Source organism: Tupaia chinensis, unplaced genomic scaffold (assembly GCF_000334495.1).
Source record: "Tupaia chinensis unplaced genomic scaffold, TupChi_1.0 Scaffold000437_1, whole genome shotgun sequence".
Classification (NCBI taxonomy): Eukaryota; Metazoa; Chordata; class Mammalia; order Scandentia; family Tupaiidae; genus Tupaia; species Tupaia belangeri.
In genome coordinates this window covers 1,838,940-1,853,658 of record NW_006159942.1, presented here as the reverse complement: position 1 = coordinate 1,853,658, position 14,719 = coordinate 1,838,940, and the positions used below count along the sequence as shown (strand labels likewise).

The window sequence follows — 14,719 nt, the reverse complement described above, 5'->3', positions numbered from 1 at the left end:
TTCCCTACAGTAAGACTATTGATATCATAGTACCTCTTTCATAGGTACCATTGTTTTGATGTTTTTTAAAAAGATAATCTGTGTGGGGGGACCAGCATTTGGCGTAATGGCTATGTCGCTGGACTCCCATGTAGTTGACTGTGATTCGAGTCCCAGACCCGGCAGCTTAAGCTCACACCAGGCACATGTGCGTGCGTGCCCGAAATCCCGAGAGGAGAATGGAGGAGAAGGGATTGTGGCATGGCCATCCCCGCTGGGGGGTGATTTCTTGCTTTCTGTCTCTCTGTCTCTCTCTGTCTTTCTGGCGAGCTCATGCGCCCTATAGCAAAAACCTCTCCGAAAAAAAAGAAAAAAAAAAAAAGATAATCTGTGTGAAGTATTTAGCATAGTTCCTGTCAAAATGTGTAAGTTTGATAAACAGTAGCTTTCGTTAAGAGTAGTAATAATAATACTAAGTAATTCTTTTTCATGATTCTTATTAAAAAGGAGCCCTCCTCCCTCTCTTTTTACATTTGCCCAATTGGGAACCCAATAGCACATGTACCATACTGTAACCCAAGTACATGTTGACCTTAGCTTCAGACATAGATTGTAGGTCTTCTGCTTGTAACAACAGTAGTGCTGTATGTATCTGCAGACCTGCTGCTTACTTCATTGAGAACTGGCAACTTTGATGTACTCCATAGAAGACAGGACATACGATGGCTCATAATGAAGACAGTGATAGAGAAGAGATACTATATTATCCATAAGGGCAAGTGGTATTGTATTGCTTTTAAGGAAAACATATTAAAATAAAGGGCAGCCCCAGGGAGCTAAGCTTGTAGCTACTAAAAACTGCAAGTCACTGAAGAAGCAGAAACCACACCTGGACACTTTTGGATTAAAAATTTTCCATTTTCTGATTGTAACTCGGCTGCTATCACCTCAGCACTAGATTAATGGTTCTGGTATTGTGCATTTGGGTGCAAAAGGAGCAAAATGGAAAAGAGATAAATAGAAGGGAGAAAAAAAAAGCCTTTACTTCTGCATGACCAAAATGTAAGTCAGTGTGGAGCTAAAGAGTAGGCCGTTAACACAGGAAGCAGTTGTCATGCAAGAGCTTTGCCAAGCCCCATTTGGTAGAGCATTTTCTTTTTCCCCTTCATTCTCTTGATCTTATTTTTCTCCGTCTCTTACTTGCACCATTTCCTTTTTATGTACCTGAGTGATCTTCAAGTTTGCAAGCTAGTTGGGTAAGCCAAACACACAGGAAGTGCAAACACTTCTGAAGTATATAAACAGATGCAAATGGAAGAGGCCTATAGACATCGAAATATGAAAATGCTGAGGGACCAAAGGCAGTTGGGTTAATCGCTTCTTCCTGTTTCCTTTCTTTTATGATCTGAGTCATTCTCCCTCATCTGTTCACAGAACAGTGTGTGTGCGAATCTTGTCCCAAAGTTCCCTGAAGGCCTAGCCGACAAGAGATTCAGTTCTCTTTTCACTCTCTCTGCTTCTTAGTGCACTGAGGCTGTGGACAAGAGTGGAAATATAACGAACATTTCTGCATTTGTTTCTTTCCCATTTTCTCTTGACAGCATATGCTCCTAGGCTAAGGAGCTTTTGAGTTATTCTAAGAAATGCAACTCTCTGATTTTTGGATGATTGTGATCTACATTTCCTTAGTTTGAGTGTTCCTAGTTCCCATAATGCTTCAGATTCTAAGATTTTAATGCATTTTAGTTATTAGGATCAGTGGGAAAAGTATAACCTGCCTTCAATTTATCATGTTGCGACAAGTGCCTTAGGGAGCTGATAATGTTGTTACTGAAAGCAGCCGTAGTAATGGGAATATTAGGAAGAAAAGTCGTGGTAATACTCCCACAAGTAGTAGTAATAGTAACAATATAAAAGTTTTAAATTGTTTTTATTTATCTATCTGTCTACTTATTTATTTATTATGATGGAGTGTGTGTGTGCATGAGAGAGAGAGAAGCACCCTCAACAGCATCTGCTATGACATCATCCTCCATCCCTAGCTCTCTAGCTTGTCAAGATCCATTCAGCATGCCCAAAGTGAACTAAGCCAGGATTCACCTTGTGGTCTCCAGCAGTATGGTTCAATATGCACCAACTGCACCACCAGGCTGGGCCAGCAATATAATCCTAATAACCTAAAGTCAATGAACTTGGTCTAAGACATGTGATTATCCTGTCTGGAGGATAGTTTGTTATTGAACCTGAATGCTGGCTTTCCTTAAATTCTTATATTTAGTCTTTACCCTAAAAATATATTTTTGAATTTTTATAGTGCTAGGTACCAGGGACACCATAGTGTACCTTATAGATGTGACTCTATACTCATGAATCATGAAGTCCAGTAGGACAGATGTCAATCAAATAAACAAACAAATGTCAAATTGCAACAGTGTTTCCTGAGGAAATAGACCATGTATAAGAGTGTATACTATGAAAATTGCATAAGATTTTCTTGGGAAGTGCTGCTCTAGGAATGTACCGGGTGAAGGTGGAGGACATAGAACTGCACAGAGGACGGGACGTGCAAAAGCTCTGTGGTAGAAAGGAGTTATGGCAACTATGGGAGATTTTAAAAGATATTTTGTAAAATGCATTTTTATTTACATTTAATCACCACATATCTTTACAGCATACATCAGTTTTCCCTAGCATGAATATAGAGCATATTAGTCAGGTCAAAGACATTACCATATGCATCAACAGATAACTTTATTTTTGTGCCTATTAAATGTTTTATAGGGATTTTAAAAGATATTATGGCTAGAGCAAAGGGATCGAAGGAGAGGCAGTTGTCGATGAGGTTAGTGTGATTGATTAGTCCTATTTAATAGTTTTGTCTTTATACCAATAATTATTGAAACTAATGGAAAAGTGGTTGTTTGATTTGACTTCTTTTTTTTTTTTTTTCATTTTGAAAATGTATCTTTACTATGGAATCAGCAGATGACAGACATAATGGTTACATCACTAGATTCCTTCTAGTCAGCCGCATTTCAAGTCTCAGACCCAGTGACTTAAAACTCATGCTGGGGGGACCAGCAGTTAGCGTAATGGCTATGTCACTGGACTCCCACATGGTCGACCGCTGTTCGAGTCCCGGACCCGGCAGCTTAAATTCATGCTGGGTGCATGTGCATGCGTGCCCAAGATCCCAAGAGAAGAATGGAGGAGAAGGGATTGCAGCGTGACCATCTCCCTGGGGGGAGGGGGCCATTTCTCGCTTTCTATCTCTCTGTCTCTCTGTCTTTCTGGTGAGCGCACGTGCCCTATAGCGAAAACTTCTCCAAAACAAACAAAAGAAACTCATGCAGGGCATGTGTGCATACATGCTCATAATCCCAAGAGGAGACTAGACAAGAAGGGATTGTGGTGTGGCTGTTCTCCTTGGAGGGTGATTTTTTACTTACTCTGTATGTGTCTTTGACAAGTGCATGTGCCCTATAGCAAAAATCTCTTTCTAAAAAAAGAAAAAAAGAAAAAAAAATGTATCCTTGTGGCCAGGGTGTCGAGAATAAATTAAAGAAGGGCAGAGGAAATAAAGTAGATTAGTTAGAGGACAATGGAAGAAATCTAGCTGAGAAATGCTATTAACATTAGTAGCATGTTAATGAGGTAGCAGCATGTTGAGGAGATTAGCCCATCAGGATTTGGTGTGGATTGTATACAAGGAGTGGGGAATAAAAAGCAGTGTCAGGGATGATGCTGTGGTTTCTGGTCTGTGAAACAAAAAATGAGGGAATTATTCATTGTGTTATGAAACACTAGAAAATGACTGGGTTGCACAGGGGTTATTTTGAGTTTGATTTTGTACATGTTGAGTTGGGCATGAAGTTGAGACACATCAGAGATACCCGATGAATAGCTAATGTCCAATTCCTGATATAGGAGAGAGGTTTAAGTAGAAGATGCAAATTGGTGACTCATCTGAATATGGGTGCTAACTTAAGTCCTAGAAGTGAAAGAAGTCATCTAGGGAGAGAAAACTGAATGAGGAAATGCAGGGTGGCATTTCACCAGAGTTCATCGTGATGGGTGGAGAAAAACGAATCTTCAAAAGCTAGAGAAGAATAACTAAAGAAGCAAGAGTAAGATCAAGAGAGAATTAGGTCACAAAAGCCCAGAAATATAATATTGCACAAAAGGAATAGCTATTGATTCTGATGTTTGTGAGAAGACAAATGCTTATTGCATTGTATTTAAGGACATGGAAGTTACTGATCACCTAACAGGAACCATTTTGGTGGCTAGAGAAAGAAAAGGGATTGAAGAGGAGGCAGTTGAAGATGAGGTTAGAGAGATTGATTAATCTGGAAATCTGACAAGACAGAGAAGAGGAGTGAATAGAAAGCAAGGAAAAAGCAATAGCAAATATTGAAATAACTTCTAATGAATTGGTCAACAGTAACAGGAAGAGTACGAGTGTACACATGAGGGTTTTTGGTAGCGTGATGATGAAGGTGGTTTTAATTAAGATAAAGCACTTAACTATGCTTCAGTGTCAATGGAAAGCACCCAGTTAAAGGATAGCAGATAAATACATCATAAGAATGTAAAATATCAACAAATAAACTGAGGTGTTTGAGAAGACGGAGTTAGTGAAATTCATAGAACAGATAATAGTACTATCCTGCAACGAGAACAAGGAACAGTATTTTGTTTTGTTTGCTTGTATCTGGAAGGAGGGAAAATAGGCTAAGTGCATATACTGAGGGAGGTGCTGTTTTCTATTATTTTCTGCAAAGTAGGAAACAAAAATATCTTCCGTTGGAGAAAGGAGGCTTCAGGGAAGGAAATTAGAGGTTTGAAATAGTTACTATTGATAAAAGGAAAATTAGTTCCCTGGGTAAATGATTTGGATTTTTGGTCATTGTAGAATATCTATTTGAAAACAGCATGAAATTATAGTGAAAAGTTTATTGTGTGGCTTTCTGTAGCAGTGCCTAGCTGCTTGGTTTTGGCATTAAAAAATAAGTTATTGGGAGGACCAGCAGATGACACAGTGGTTAAGGCACTGATCCCTACATGGCCTACCACAGTTCTAGTCCCACACCTGGAGGCTTAAATCATGCTAGGGAACCAGCAGATGGCATAATGATTATGTTGCTGGATTCCCACATAGTTAACCGTGGTTTGAGTCCTGGACCCAGTGGCTTGAATCTCAAGCCAGGTGCATGTGCATGCATGCCTGGCTTGAGTATCTAGCTGGGTACATGTGTGTGCATGCCCAAAATCCCAAGAGGATAATGGAGGAGTAGTGATTGTGGCATGGCCATGTGCCCTGGGGGGTGATTTCTCACTTTTTGTCTCTCTGTCTCTCTCTATCTAGTGCATGCATATGCTCTATAGCAAAAACCTCTCAAAAAGAAAAAAAAAATCAAACCAGGCACATGTGCATTTGTGCCCAGAATCCCAGAAGGAAAGTGGAGGAGAAGGGATTATAGAGTTGTTATCCTCCCTGGGAGGTGATTTCTCACTTTCCTTCTCACTATCTTTCTCCGGAGTATATGTATGTGTATGTGCCCTACGTTAAAAACCTTAAAAGATGAGGTTGTGGCTTAGTTGGGACAAGCCAGTGACATTGTGGTTAAGGCAGATGGGTCCTCCATGGTCAACTGTGTGGTTAGAGTCCTGGACCTGGTGAAGCCACCAGGTTCCCCAAGTGGGAAACTTGCTGGGTACATGTGTATGTGTTCCCAAGATCCCAAATGGAAGAAAAAATAATTGAAAGGGGATTACTGAATGACCATGATCAGCCCATGATCAGGGAAGGAGTGCTTTCTCACCCTCCCACCCCTCAATCTTTCTCCAGTGAGTGCATATTCCCTCTGGCAAAATTAAGTTTATTTTTTTTTGGAGAGATTTTTTCTATAGGGTGCGTGTGCTCGCCAGACAGACAGAGAGAGACAGAGAGACAGAAAGCGAGAAATCACCCCCCCCAGGGGGGATGGTCACGCCGCAATCCCTTCTCCTCCATTCTCCTCTCTGGATCTTGGGCATGCACGTACACACGCCCGGTGTGAGTTTAAGCCACCGGGTCTGGGACTCGAACCACGGGCGACTACGTGGGAGTCCAGCAACATAGCCAATATGCTAACTGCTGGTCCCTGACAAAATTAATTTTTTAAAAAAGTGCATAGTTGGCTAGGATTTGGGGTATTAGCAAGAACATTATGGAAATGATGAATTGTGGAAACTTAGCTGGATAATGAGGAAAACAAACAGAGAAAAGGACTGATGGTTGGGAGAAAGTAGAGAGAGATTCATTCATTAAAAGACTCGCTGAGGTTAGAGAACAGTTGAGGTGGAACTAATAGCATAAACTGAAAGAAGTGTCTGCAAATTCGAATTTGTGATTTTGCAAGTACAACAATCATGCATGGTGACAAGATCCAAGATGTGATTGTGAGAGCTGATGTCTGAAAATATTGGAAACAATTAATGGAGAGGTCAGTGGAAAAAATTATGAGGGGAGGTATTGGATAGGTCATCTGCATGGTCATTGAAATCATCCGAGAATATATCAGGGTTGAGACTGAAGGAGGAGGAGGAGGAAGAGGAGGAGAAGAAGAAGAAAAGGAGAAGAAGAAGAAAAGAAGAAGAAAATTGCTCTCTAGATATCAACATCTTCAAAGAACAAGGGAAGGTAACTGGGAGATTAGAGCTAGAGTCAAATTTTTCTCTGAAGGGACAGATGTTGATATGTTGGGCTTTGTGTTCATACAGTGTCTATCACAGCTACTCAATCCTGCCATTGTAGCATAAAAGTATCTATAAAAAAATGTTCCAATGAAACTTATTAACAACAACAGGCAGCAAGTCAGACTTGGCCCAGAGGCCATAGTTTTACAACCTCTATGTTAGAGGATAATATCAGTGAATTGGGGAAGAGGGATCATTTTGAGTTTCTGCAAGTTTGTTAGATGTATTGATGGCACTTGAAATGATTTTAGATGATTCATAAAAAAACCTTTAATGATAGAAAATTTCAAACATATACAAAATTATATAGAAGACTATAATGAACTCCCGCATACTGAACATAAATTTCAAAAACTGTCATCAGAAAACAGCATGAGGGCAGTATACGAATCACTTCATTTGGAAGTACTGTTACAATTAATGCCTTCAATCATGAACGACAGGTATATGTGTGTGTGTATGTATTTATGTATAATTTTTAGATATGACTTGTAGTATTTGGAAGCAGTAATGGAGAGCAAGCACAGCACTGACACCAATTCTTGAGCTTGATGAATTAAAGGTACAAAAAAAAATAAACAATCAGTATCTGAGAATTCTGTAAGAAAGATGTGCTCTCGTGGGGGGCCTGGTTTCAATCAAGGATAGGAGGAGGAAAGGGTTATCAGTAAAGAGGACAGCTGAAACTGATGAGAGATTTAACTGGAACAAAGATCTAAAGGCTAGATATAGCACATTTTAAGTGAGAAATATTTCATTAAATTATATATATATTATTATCAGCAATGAGAAAATTTATGCACAATGATTCATGAATTATACTGAGAATTAATCTTAAATAACCGAATAGTTAGAAGAAATCTATTAACTAAGGACTATGCTTGCTCTTTATGTGGGAATTGGTTAAAATAAAGTAAAAAAAAAAAACTGAAAGAATATAATGATTCAATAATTATAAATGACTGAACAAATTATGATGGGTATATATGATGGGATGACATAAAGCCCTCCCATAACATGACATAAAGCATGTGCTTCCCAGAGAGAGACAGAAAGTGAGAAATCACCCCCAGAGGTGCCACATTGCAGTCCCTTCTCCTCCATTCTCCTCTTGGGATTTTGGGCTTGCATGTGCATACACCCAACATGATTTTCAAAGCTACTGGGTCCAGGACTTTAACTGCTGTCAGTCATGTGGGAGTCCAACACCTTCACCACATTTCCTGCTGGCCCAGCAAAATGTTTTTTAAGTAAGAATATACGACATTTGTGGTAAATAGAATGATAAAGCTTGAGAAAACACATGCATGCCAACAAGATTTGTACAGATACAGAATAAAGAATATAAACATTTTAGGATATTATGATAGTAGAGTTGTTTTCATTTATAAATTTCCTTAGATATTATTAAAGTTGAATCATGAATGTATACAGATGTGAATATAACTTTCCCCAAAAAAAGAGAGACTATAAACCCAATACTTTCCTACTGTTACCTTAAAAATGAAAACAATCCATTGACAAAGTTTCCTGAGTCTCCTTATGTATTTTTCTGTAGATTCTTTTGTTGAGGGAATGTTTGTGAGCTCTAAAAGAGCCAGCAGCTAGGAAGGCAGTAAAAGGATCGGTGGTTACCGGAGGTAAGGAGGAAGGGCTGCACAGGCAGAGCATGGGGGATTTTTAGGGCAGTCACACGATATCGTATATATAGTACTGCAATGGTGGACACATGTAGTGTACAGTTGTCAAAACCCACAGACAGTACAACACTATAGTAAACTCTAACACAAACTGTGAGCTCCAGTCAATAATGATGTGTCGATTGTAACAACAATACCACTGGGCGTAGGGTGCTGTTAGTGGGAGAGGGTGCTGTTAGTGAGGGAGGCTGTGTAGGGGTAAGAGTAGACAAGGGAACTCTATTCTCTCTGTTTAGTATTTCTGGGAGCCTAAAACTACTCTAAAAATCATGAAGTCTGTTAAAATAAAAACAAAATGAAACAAGTAGAGGCTAGATGGTAAGGTTTTATATTCCATCTAATCAAGAAAATGCAACCTGAAGACAACAGAGAAGCAAACCAAATTATTACTTGGATTCTGTTGAGAGAGTTTCCTCTGTCACTTTTCAATTTTCTGTGCTTTCCAGTGGCTCAGTTTTGCCATTTATTCAATGAGGACTATGGAGGGATTTTCCCCATCATTTCATAGGTGTACCCTGAAGATAGATGAATCTTTATACTAAAAATGTTCTTATGTCTTCAATACAAACCAACAAAGATCCATGTATTTTCCACCATCTGTTCTGTCACAGTTATGCGGGATGAATGGGGAAGCGACCACACAATAGAAATAGAGATGAATCAGACTCTGGAAATACCATGCTTTCAAAATATCTCCTCAGAAATTTCGTCTGAGTTCACCTTTGCATGGTTGGTGGTAAGTGTTGCCCTTTTCAGTGAATAACTGCATTGATCTTTAAATATTAATGAAGTAAAATGAATAACAAGGAATAATAGCATAGTGGATGAGGGGCAGGTATTATGTCAGCAGCTTGGGAAGGTTTAGGGGGGCATGAAGAGAGGACTTGAGAGTCTTTCTAGCTAGGCGAGCATCCAGGTGTATGACTATAGGGCTTAATTTAGAAACTAGTTTCTAAAGGTTAATTTCTATTTCAAACTATATACCAAACCACAAGTATAGAGAGCAGAAGGTGAGGGTGCCCTGAAGACAGCCCCATGCAGCAGAAGCCCCTCAAGGAATGTTTGTTTTACACGCAACGTATCCGGAGATGCGGACCCCATTCCCAGAACCCTTACTACTGCATCCTGAAAAGTACCCAGCAAGGCTTTAGATGGGGAAACATAAGTCAGATTCTTACAGAGTTTAACTAGGAAACTGATCTGAGAGAAGCAGGACTCATGTGAAAAAACAATCACTCCTCAGTCCTATTAATGTCACAGGGGAATCAGAGGCCCAGAGTTGTCAGGTCTTCTAGCAAAAAGGAACCAAAGAACTTGGAAATCTGGGCCTTTATACGACATTTTTCAGTTTTAAGAATAAAGTGTGGTGCAAAAATAAGTACTGGGCTGTTATCTTGATGGGACAAATTACTGGAGCACCCTGAAAACAACATTTTATATTAAAATATTAAATTATGAAACATTTATATTAAATTATGAAATATGTATATTGAAATAATATATTAAAATATAATATTTTAAAATTATCACCTTAAAGATACCTGAGTATTCCCTTAGCTAGTAATGGTTGGTTAACTATAACGTTGCACATTATATCCTGCGTGTTGACCAGATTTTCTCACTATTTTCCTCTTCTTCAAATATTGTAAAATTCATGTATCCAGGCCTTCACCTATACAGATTCATACTTTAATTCGGTCTGTTCCTTAGCTTCAGTATATCATACACCTACTTCATCTGCCTCTGTTGTGTTATTGTTAGTCTGCGACATTATTCTGCCAAACTGTGACATTTTATTTTATTTTATTTTATTTTTTTTGGGGGGAGAGGTTTTTGCTATAGGGCACGTGCGCTCGCCAGACAGGCAGACACAGAGAGATAGAAAGCGAGAAATCACCTCCCAGGGGGAATGGCCACACCGCAATCCCTTCTCCTCCATTATTTTCTTGGGATCTTGGGCACGCACACGCATGCGCCTGGCGTGAGTTTAAGCCACCAGGTCCAGGACGCGAACTGCGGTCGAATACATGGGAGTCCAGCAACATAGCCATTACGCTAACTGCTGGTCCCGACATTTTTATTTTTAAGATCTAAATTGAAGTTGAAAACAAAATTAGTAGTAATTTAAAATATCTTTCAAATGGGAAGTACTAGAGTTTCACCTCATAAGAGTTAATAAAAATCAACTCGAGTAAATCATCAATGAGAGTCATATCATTTCAACTTTAATGCAAACCTACCAAATGGAAACCAACTATTAAGCAATGCATTGTAATAAACCTCTGGAACTCTTAAAACAGGTAACAAGAAACTACTAGCACCAAGATAATTACAAACTTGATTCAATAATCACATAATAAGACCCATAATATAATTAGATTAATTTTCAGATTTTCCTCAAAATGAAAACACAGGATTCAAAAATCCTCTCAAAATTCCATAAATCTACATAAATAGAGTGGCTCCTACAGTTTAGGAAGTACTGTGATTCATGCGATTGATTAAAGTTACCTAGATTTTTTTGGATCGTCTCAGAAATTAAGCTTTACATATATATAGATTTCTCTGGTGATATACAAAATTCAAAATAACTGACTTGCATGAACACTTTAAATACACCCTTTTCTTTTTTTTTCTTTTTGGAGAGGTTTTTGCTATAGGGTATGTGCGCTCACCAGAAAGACAGAGAGAGAGACATAGAGACAGGAAGCGAGAAATCACCCCCCGGGGGGATGGCCACTCCGCAATCCCTTCTCCTCCATTCTCCTCTCGGGATCTTGGGCATGCACGCACATGTGCCCGGTGTGAGTTTAAGCCACCGGGTCCAGGACTCGAACCGCAGTCGACTACGTGGGAGTCCAGCAACATAGCCATTACGCTAACTGCTGGTCCCAAATACACCCTTTTCTTTTTTCCCTCAGAGAGACTTTTGCTATAGGTCACGTGCAATACAACCTAGTTTTTAACTGTCTAGATATTTGTTGGATGATCAGTAATGGGAAAATAAAAATACATTCTGAAATGACTTTCCCAAACTGTTCTAAAATCTACAATGTTTCTGTACTATCCTTCATAAAATAGTTTTTCCTTATTTAGTCTCCAAAATGTAAGGTTTCTCAGGCATTATGCCTATCATTAGTACAAGCCAATTGTTCTTAACAAAATGATACACTGTAGGTCTTAGAAAAAGCTTAAAAAGTAGAGATGATTTCAGAAGGGCGGAAACCTGCTACAGTAAACATGGTGGTCATGGCAAAGCTCTGTTTATACCTTCTCTACATTTTCAGTGTTTTCTACCACTAAGGATGGACAGTCTCTCCTAATGATAACAAATTCATTATCCATGGGAATCAGTTTAATAAAGCTTTACTGTAGAGATTTTGCTAGCTGGTAAGTTTATCTGTAAGGTTCTTAATTTCACTCACGGGTACATAATCTGTTTTGTTCAGCAAATGGGAAGCTTTCAGCCTCTGTCTTTTATGTGAGTCAACTTCTCCAGAGCAAAAAACTGTATCGATCACTTTGAAAATCCTTAGCAACTAGAATAGTACTTAGAACACGGACACTCAGTACGTACTTGCCAAATGACTTAGTGTATTTGCTTCTGTCGGTCCCTTTTCCCCACAATCGTGTTCATTGTCCTCCTATTAAATTGAGGACCACTACCTTCATGTTGTTTGGTTAATGAGTGGCAGCTCATTAAGCATTAGATTAAGCAACAGATAAGGCATTCTTTATCGAGTAGTTTCCTTCAAAGAAACCAAGAAGTCTATAAAAGCATTATCTTTGGATCCTGTCAAGGCATTTGGGATAAATGAGAGCTAGGGAAGGGGCATCTAAGGTCACACAGTGAGAAAGTTAGTCGTAAACATTTACTAGAAGTTCAAGCCACACCATCACTCTAAAGACAGCGTCATGATACAGATCATTTGAGTGATCTTTGGAGAAGAAGGCTCTCTTCAAAGGGAATATTGTGGTGGCGAATGCACTGACTGAATTCTGACTGTACATTTCCTCTTAAAACGCTGCAATCTATTTTCTCCTCTAATTTGCATTCATGCCCCACATTGGCTGTGGGATTCAGCAAGTCTGACATGAAACGGTCTAATGTCCTCGTACTAGGGAATAAACTGCCCCTCTTCCTTTCACCACTGCCATGTCTGCAGAGAACATGAATAACCCCTTTTTCTGTGCTAGGGCTTAATCTCTTATTAAATAAACAGTAGTCATACTGATAAATCTATTATTCCTATAAACCTGGCATAATGAGGCTTTTAGAAAAAGTTTTAAAAATAGAGATGATCAAGATGAGCTCAGGGGCCAGATACCTACTCTACCAAACTCAGTAACTCCAGGAAGCTGCAAAACCCTACGCCACAAATTCTTTGTTAATTTCTGGAAATAATTTCACAAACTAAAATTATCTAGGTCATTGGAAAACAAAACTCATGTATTCTTATATAGAGAGTGCTATAAAATCAAATAATTTGGTCATGACCTTCTTGGGAAAGGTTATTGTTAGGAATCTCAGTCTTTCTCTCTCTCTCTCCAACACACACACACACACACACACACACAGAGAGAGAGAGGGAGAGACATACTCTCTGTACCTGACCCCATCCTAAGGCTGTGTTAAATGTGTTAACAGATCAGATTCTTTGTATTTCAGGATTGTGACTGAACTGAAATAGTTATTAGGTGCAAATAGTGTACCTAATATTGATCCACCATGAGAGCTAAGTGACTAAACACACAGAGTTACCATTTCTCCTGAAACTGGGCTTCCTGCGAATGTGGGTGTGCTACATAAGAATGATAGGGTATATATGTTTAGATGGGATGCAGTTGGTAGGTTAAGGACAAATGACGCTTTCCCCACAAATGTATGGCCATCAGGGAGCTTCTAAATACATTCTAATATTCTGTTTTCATTCCAAACTATCATCCTGATCTCCCACTGTGTACATTTTAATTCAGTCCAATAAACATATGTGAATCCGTTTCAAGTGCTAGGTCCTGCAGAAATATGAAACCGTATTGGATATATTTTCCACCTTGAGATACACATTTAATAACAACACAAAAATGGCAGCATAGGAGAAAGATAGTTTGATTCTGACTAAATGGACCTGGGAAGGCATCTTAGAAAAGGTTATTTCAGCTGGATAATTCAAGAACTGTTGGTTGGCAAAAGACAGATATATACTATACAAGGTCCCCTGGACACATAAAGTAGGAGCTGTTACTGCAGATGGGGAAAGATAGTGAGGGAATGTCTGTTCCCAAAATCAGACAGGAAAAAAATCATAATTATTCTCTTTAAAAAATCACAGAGAAAACAGGAATATTTCAAATTAAAATAGTGAAATATTAGTGATAGACACACATTACTAAATCCTATTTAAGCTTTTTTTTTCACTATGCTTTTATTTAATATTTGTGCTATTTTACAGTGAAACAAAAAAGTGAAGCAGAACCATAAGCAATGTTGGTTTCCTATGCTATGAGAAGCCTCACTATTCCGAAAGCAAAACTGTCACTTCTTAACTGATGACATCCAACCCCATTTGACTTTACAAATCAAAAATGAAGTGCTAGTCAAACTAGAAAGTGTTGATGACCAATAGCAGTGATTAGAAAAATGGGGTGCTCTAGCAAATAGATGTGGGGAGCTATGCAAGAGTCTGTTTCGACAGCATTGAGTGGATGGAGATTAAGCGGAGGCAGTGTGAAGATAAAGAAGCAGCAATCAATACAGTTCACAGCAGTTCTTGAATGAGCTCTGTACACTCAGCACCTGTCATGTGCTACCATCAAAATAGCCAATCCTGACATGGATCTGGCTCCGGGGAGCTTGGCCCACCCTGAGATGAGATAACATCATTAAATCAAATAGTACAAAGGTTCCTCTTCTAGACTGAAACTTTCGATGTCAATATACAAATACAAAAGCCTCAGTGAATTATTTTAAGATCTGCCAGGTCTCTAGGAGCATGTAATAGCAGTTTTCCATGATTCAATACGATTCCACTCAACTCTCATCATGCTCATTACTTTATCCAACTCCTATATGCAATTTAATTGTGCATTTGCTTCTCTTCTGTGGTCTTCCTGATTTTTATATTGTTTTATCTAGTGATTTTGTTAGTATTCTCATATAGACAGTAAATAGAAGAGCCAAGGACTGCTTTCTTCTACTACTTTTGTGACAGTGTATGTCATTAACAGCATGACTTTGGAGGGAAATTGCTTCAAATCCTGGCTCTACCATTTGATCTAAAGGCTTGTATTAGGGTGAG

The 14,719-nt window shown here is 38.8% G+C and overlaps 1 protein-coding gene across 1 annotated transcript in view; it reads left to right on the top strand.

Moving 5' to 3' along the window:
- CD96 (CD96 molecule) overlaps positions 1-14,719 on the top strand; it is a 92,581-nt gene that overhangs the window by 5,575 nt on the left and 72,287 nt on the right. Inside the window, 1 exon segment of the mRNA XM_006155148.3 lies at positions 9,032-9,156. Coding sequence (XP_006155210.1) covers positions 9,032-9,156 — 125 coding nt within the window.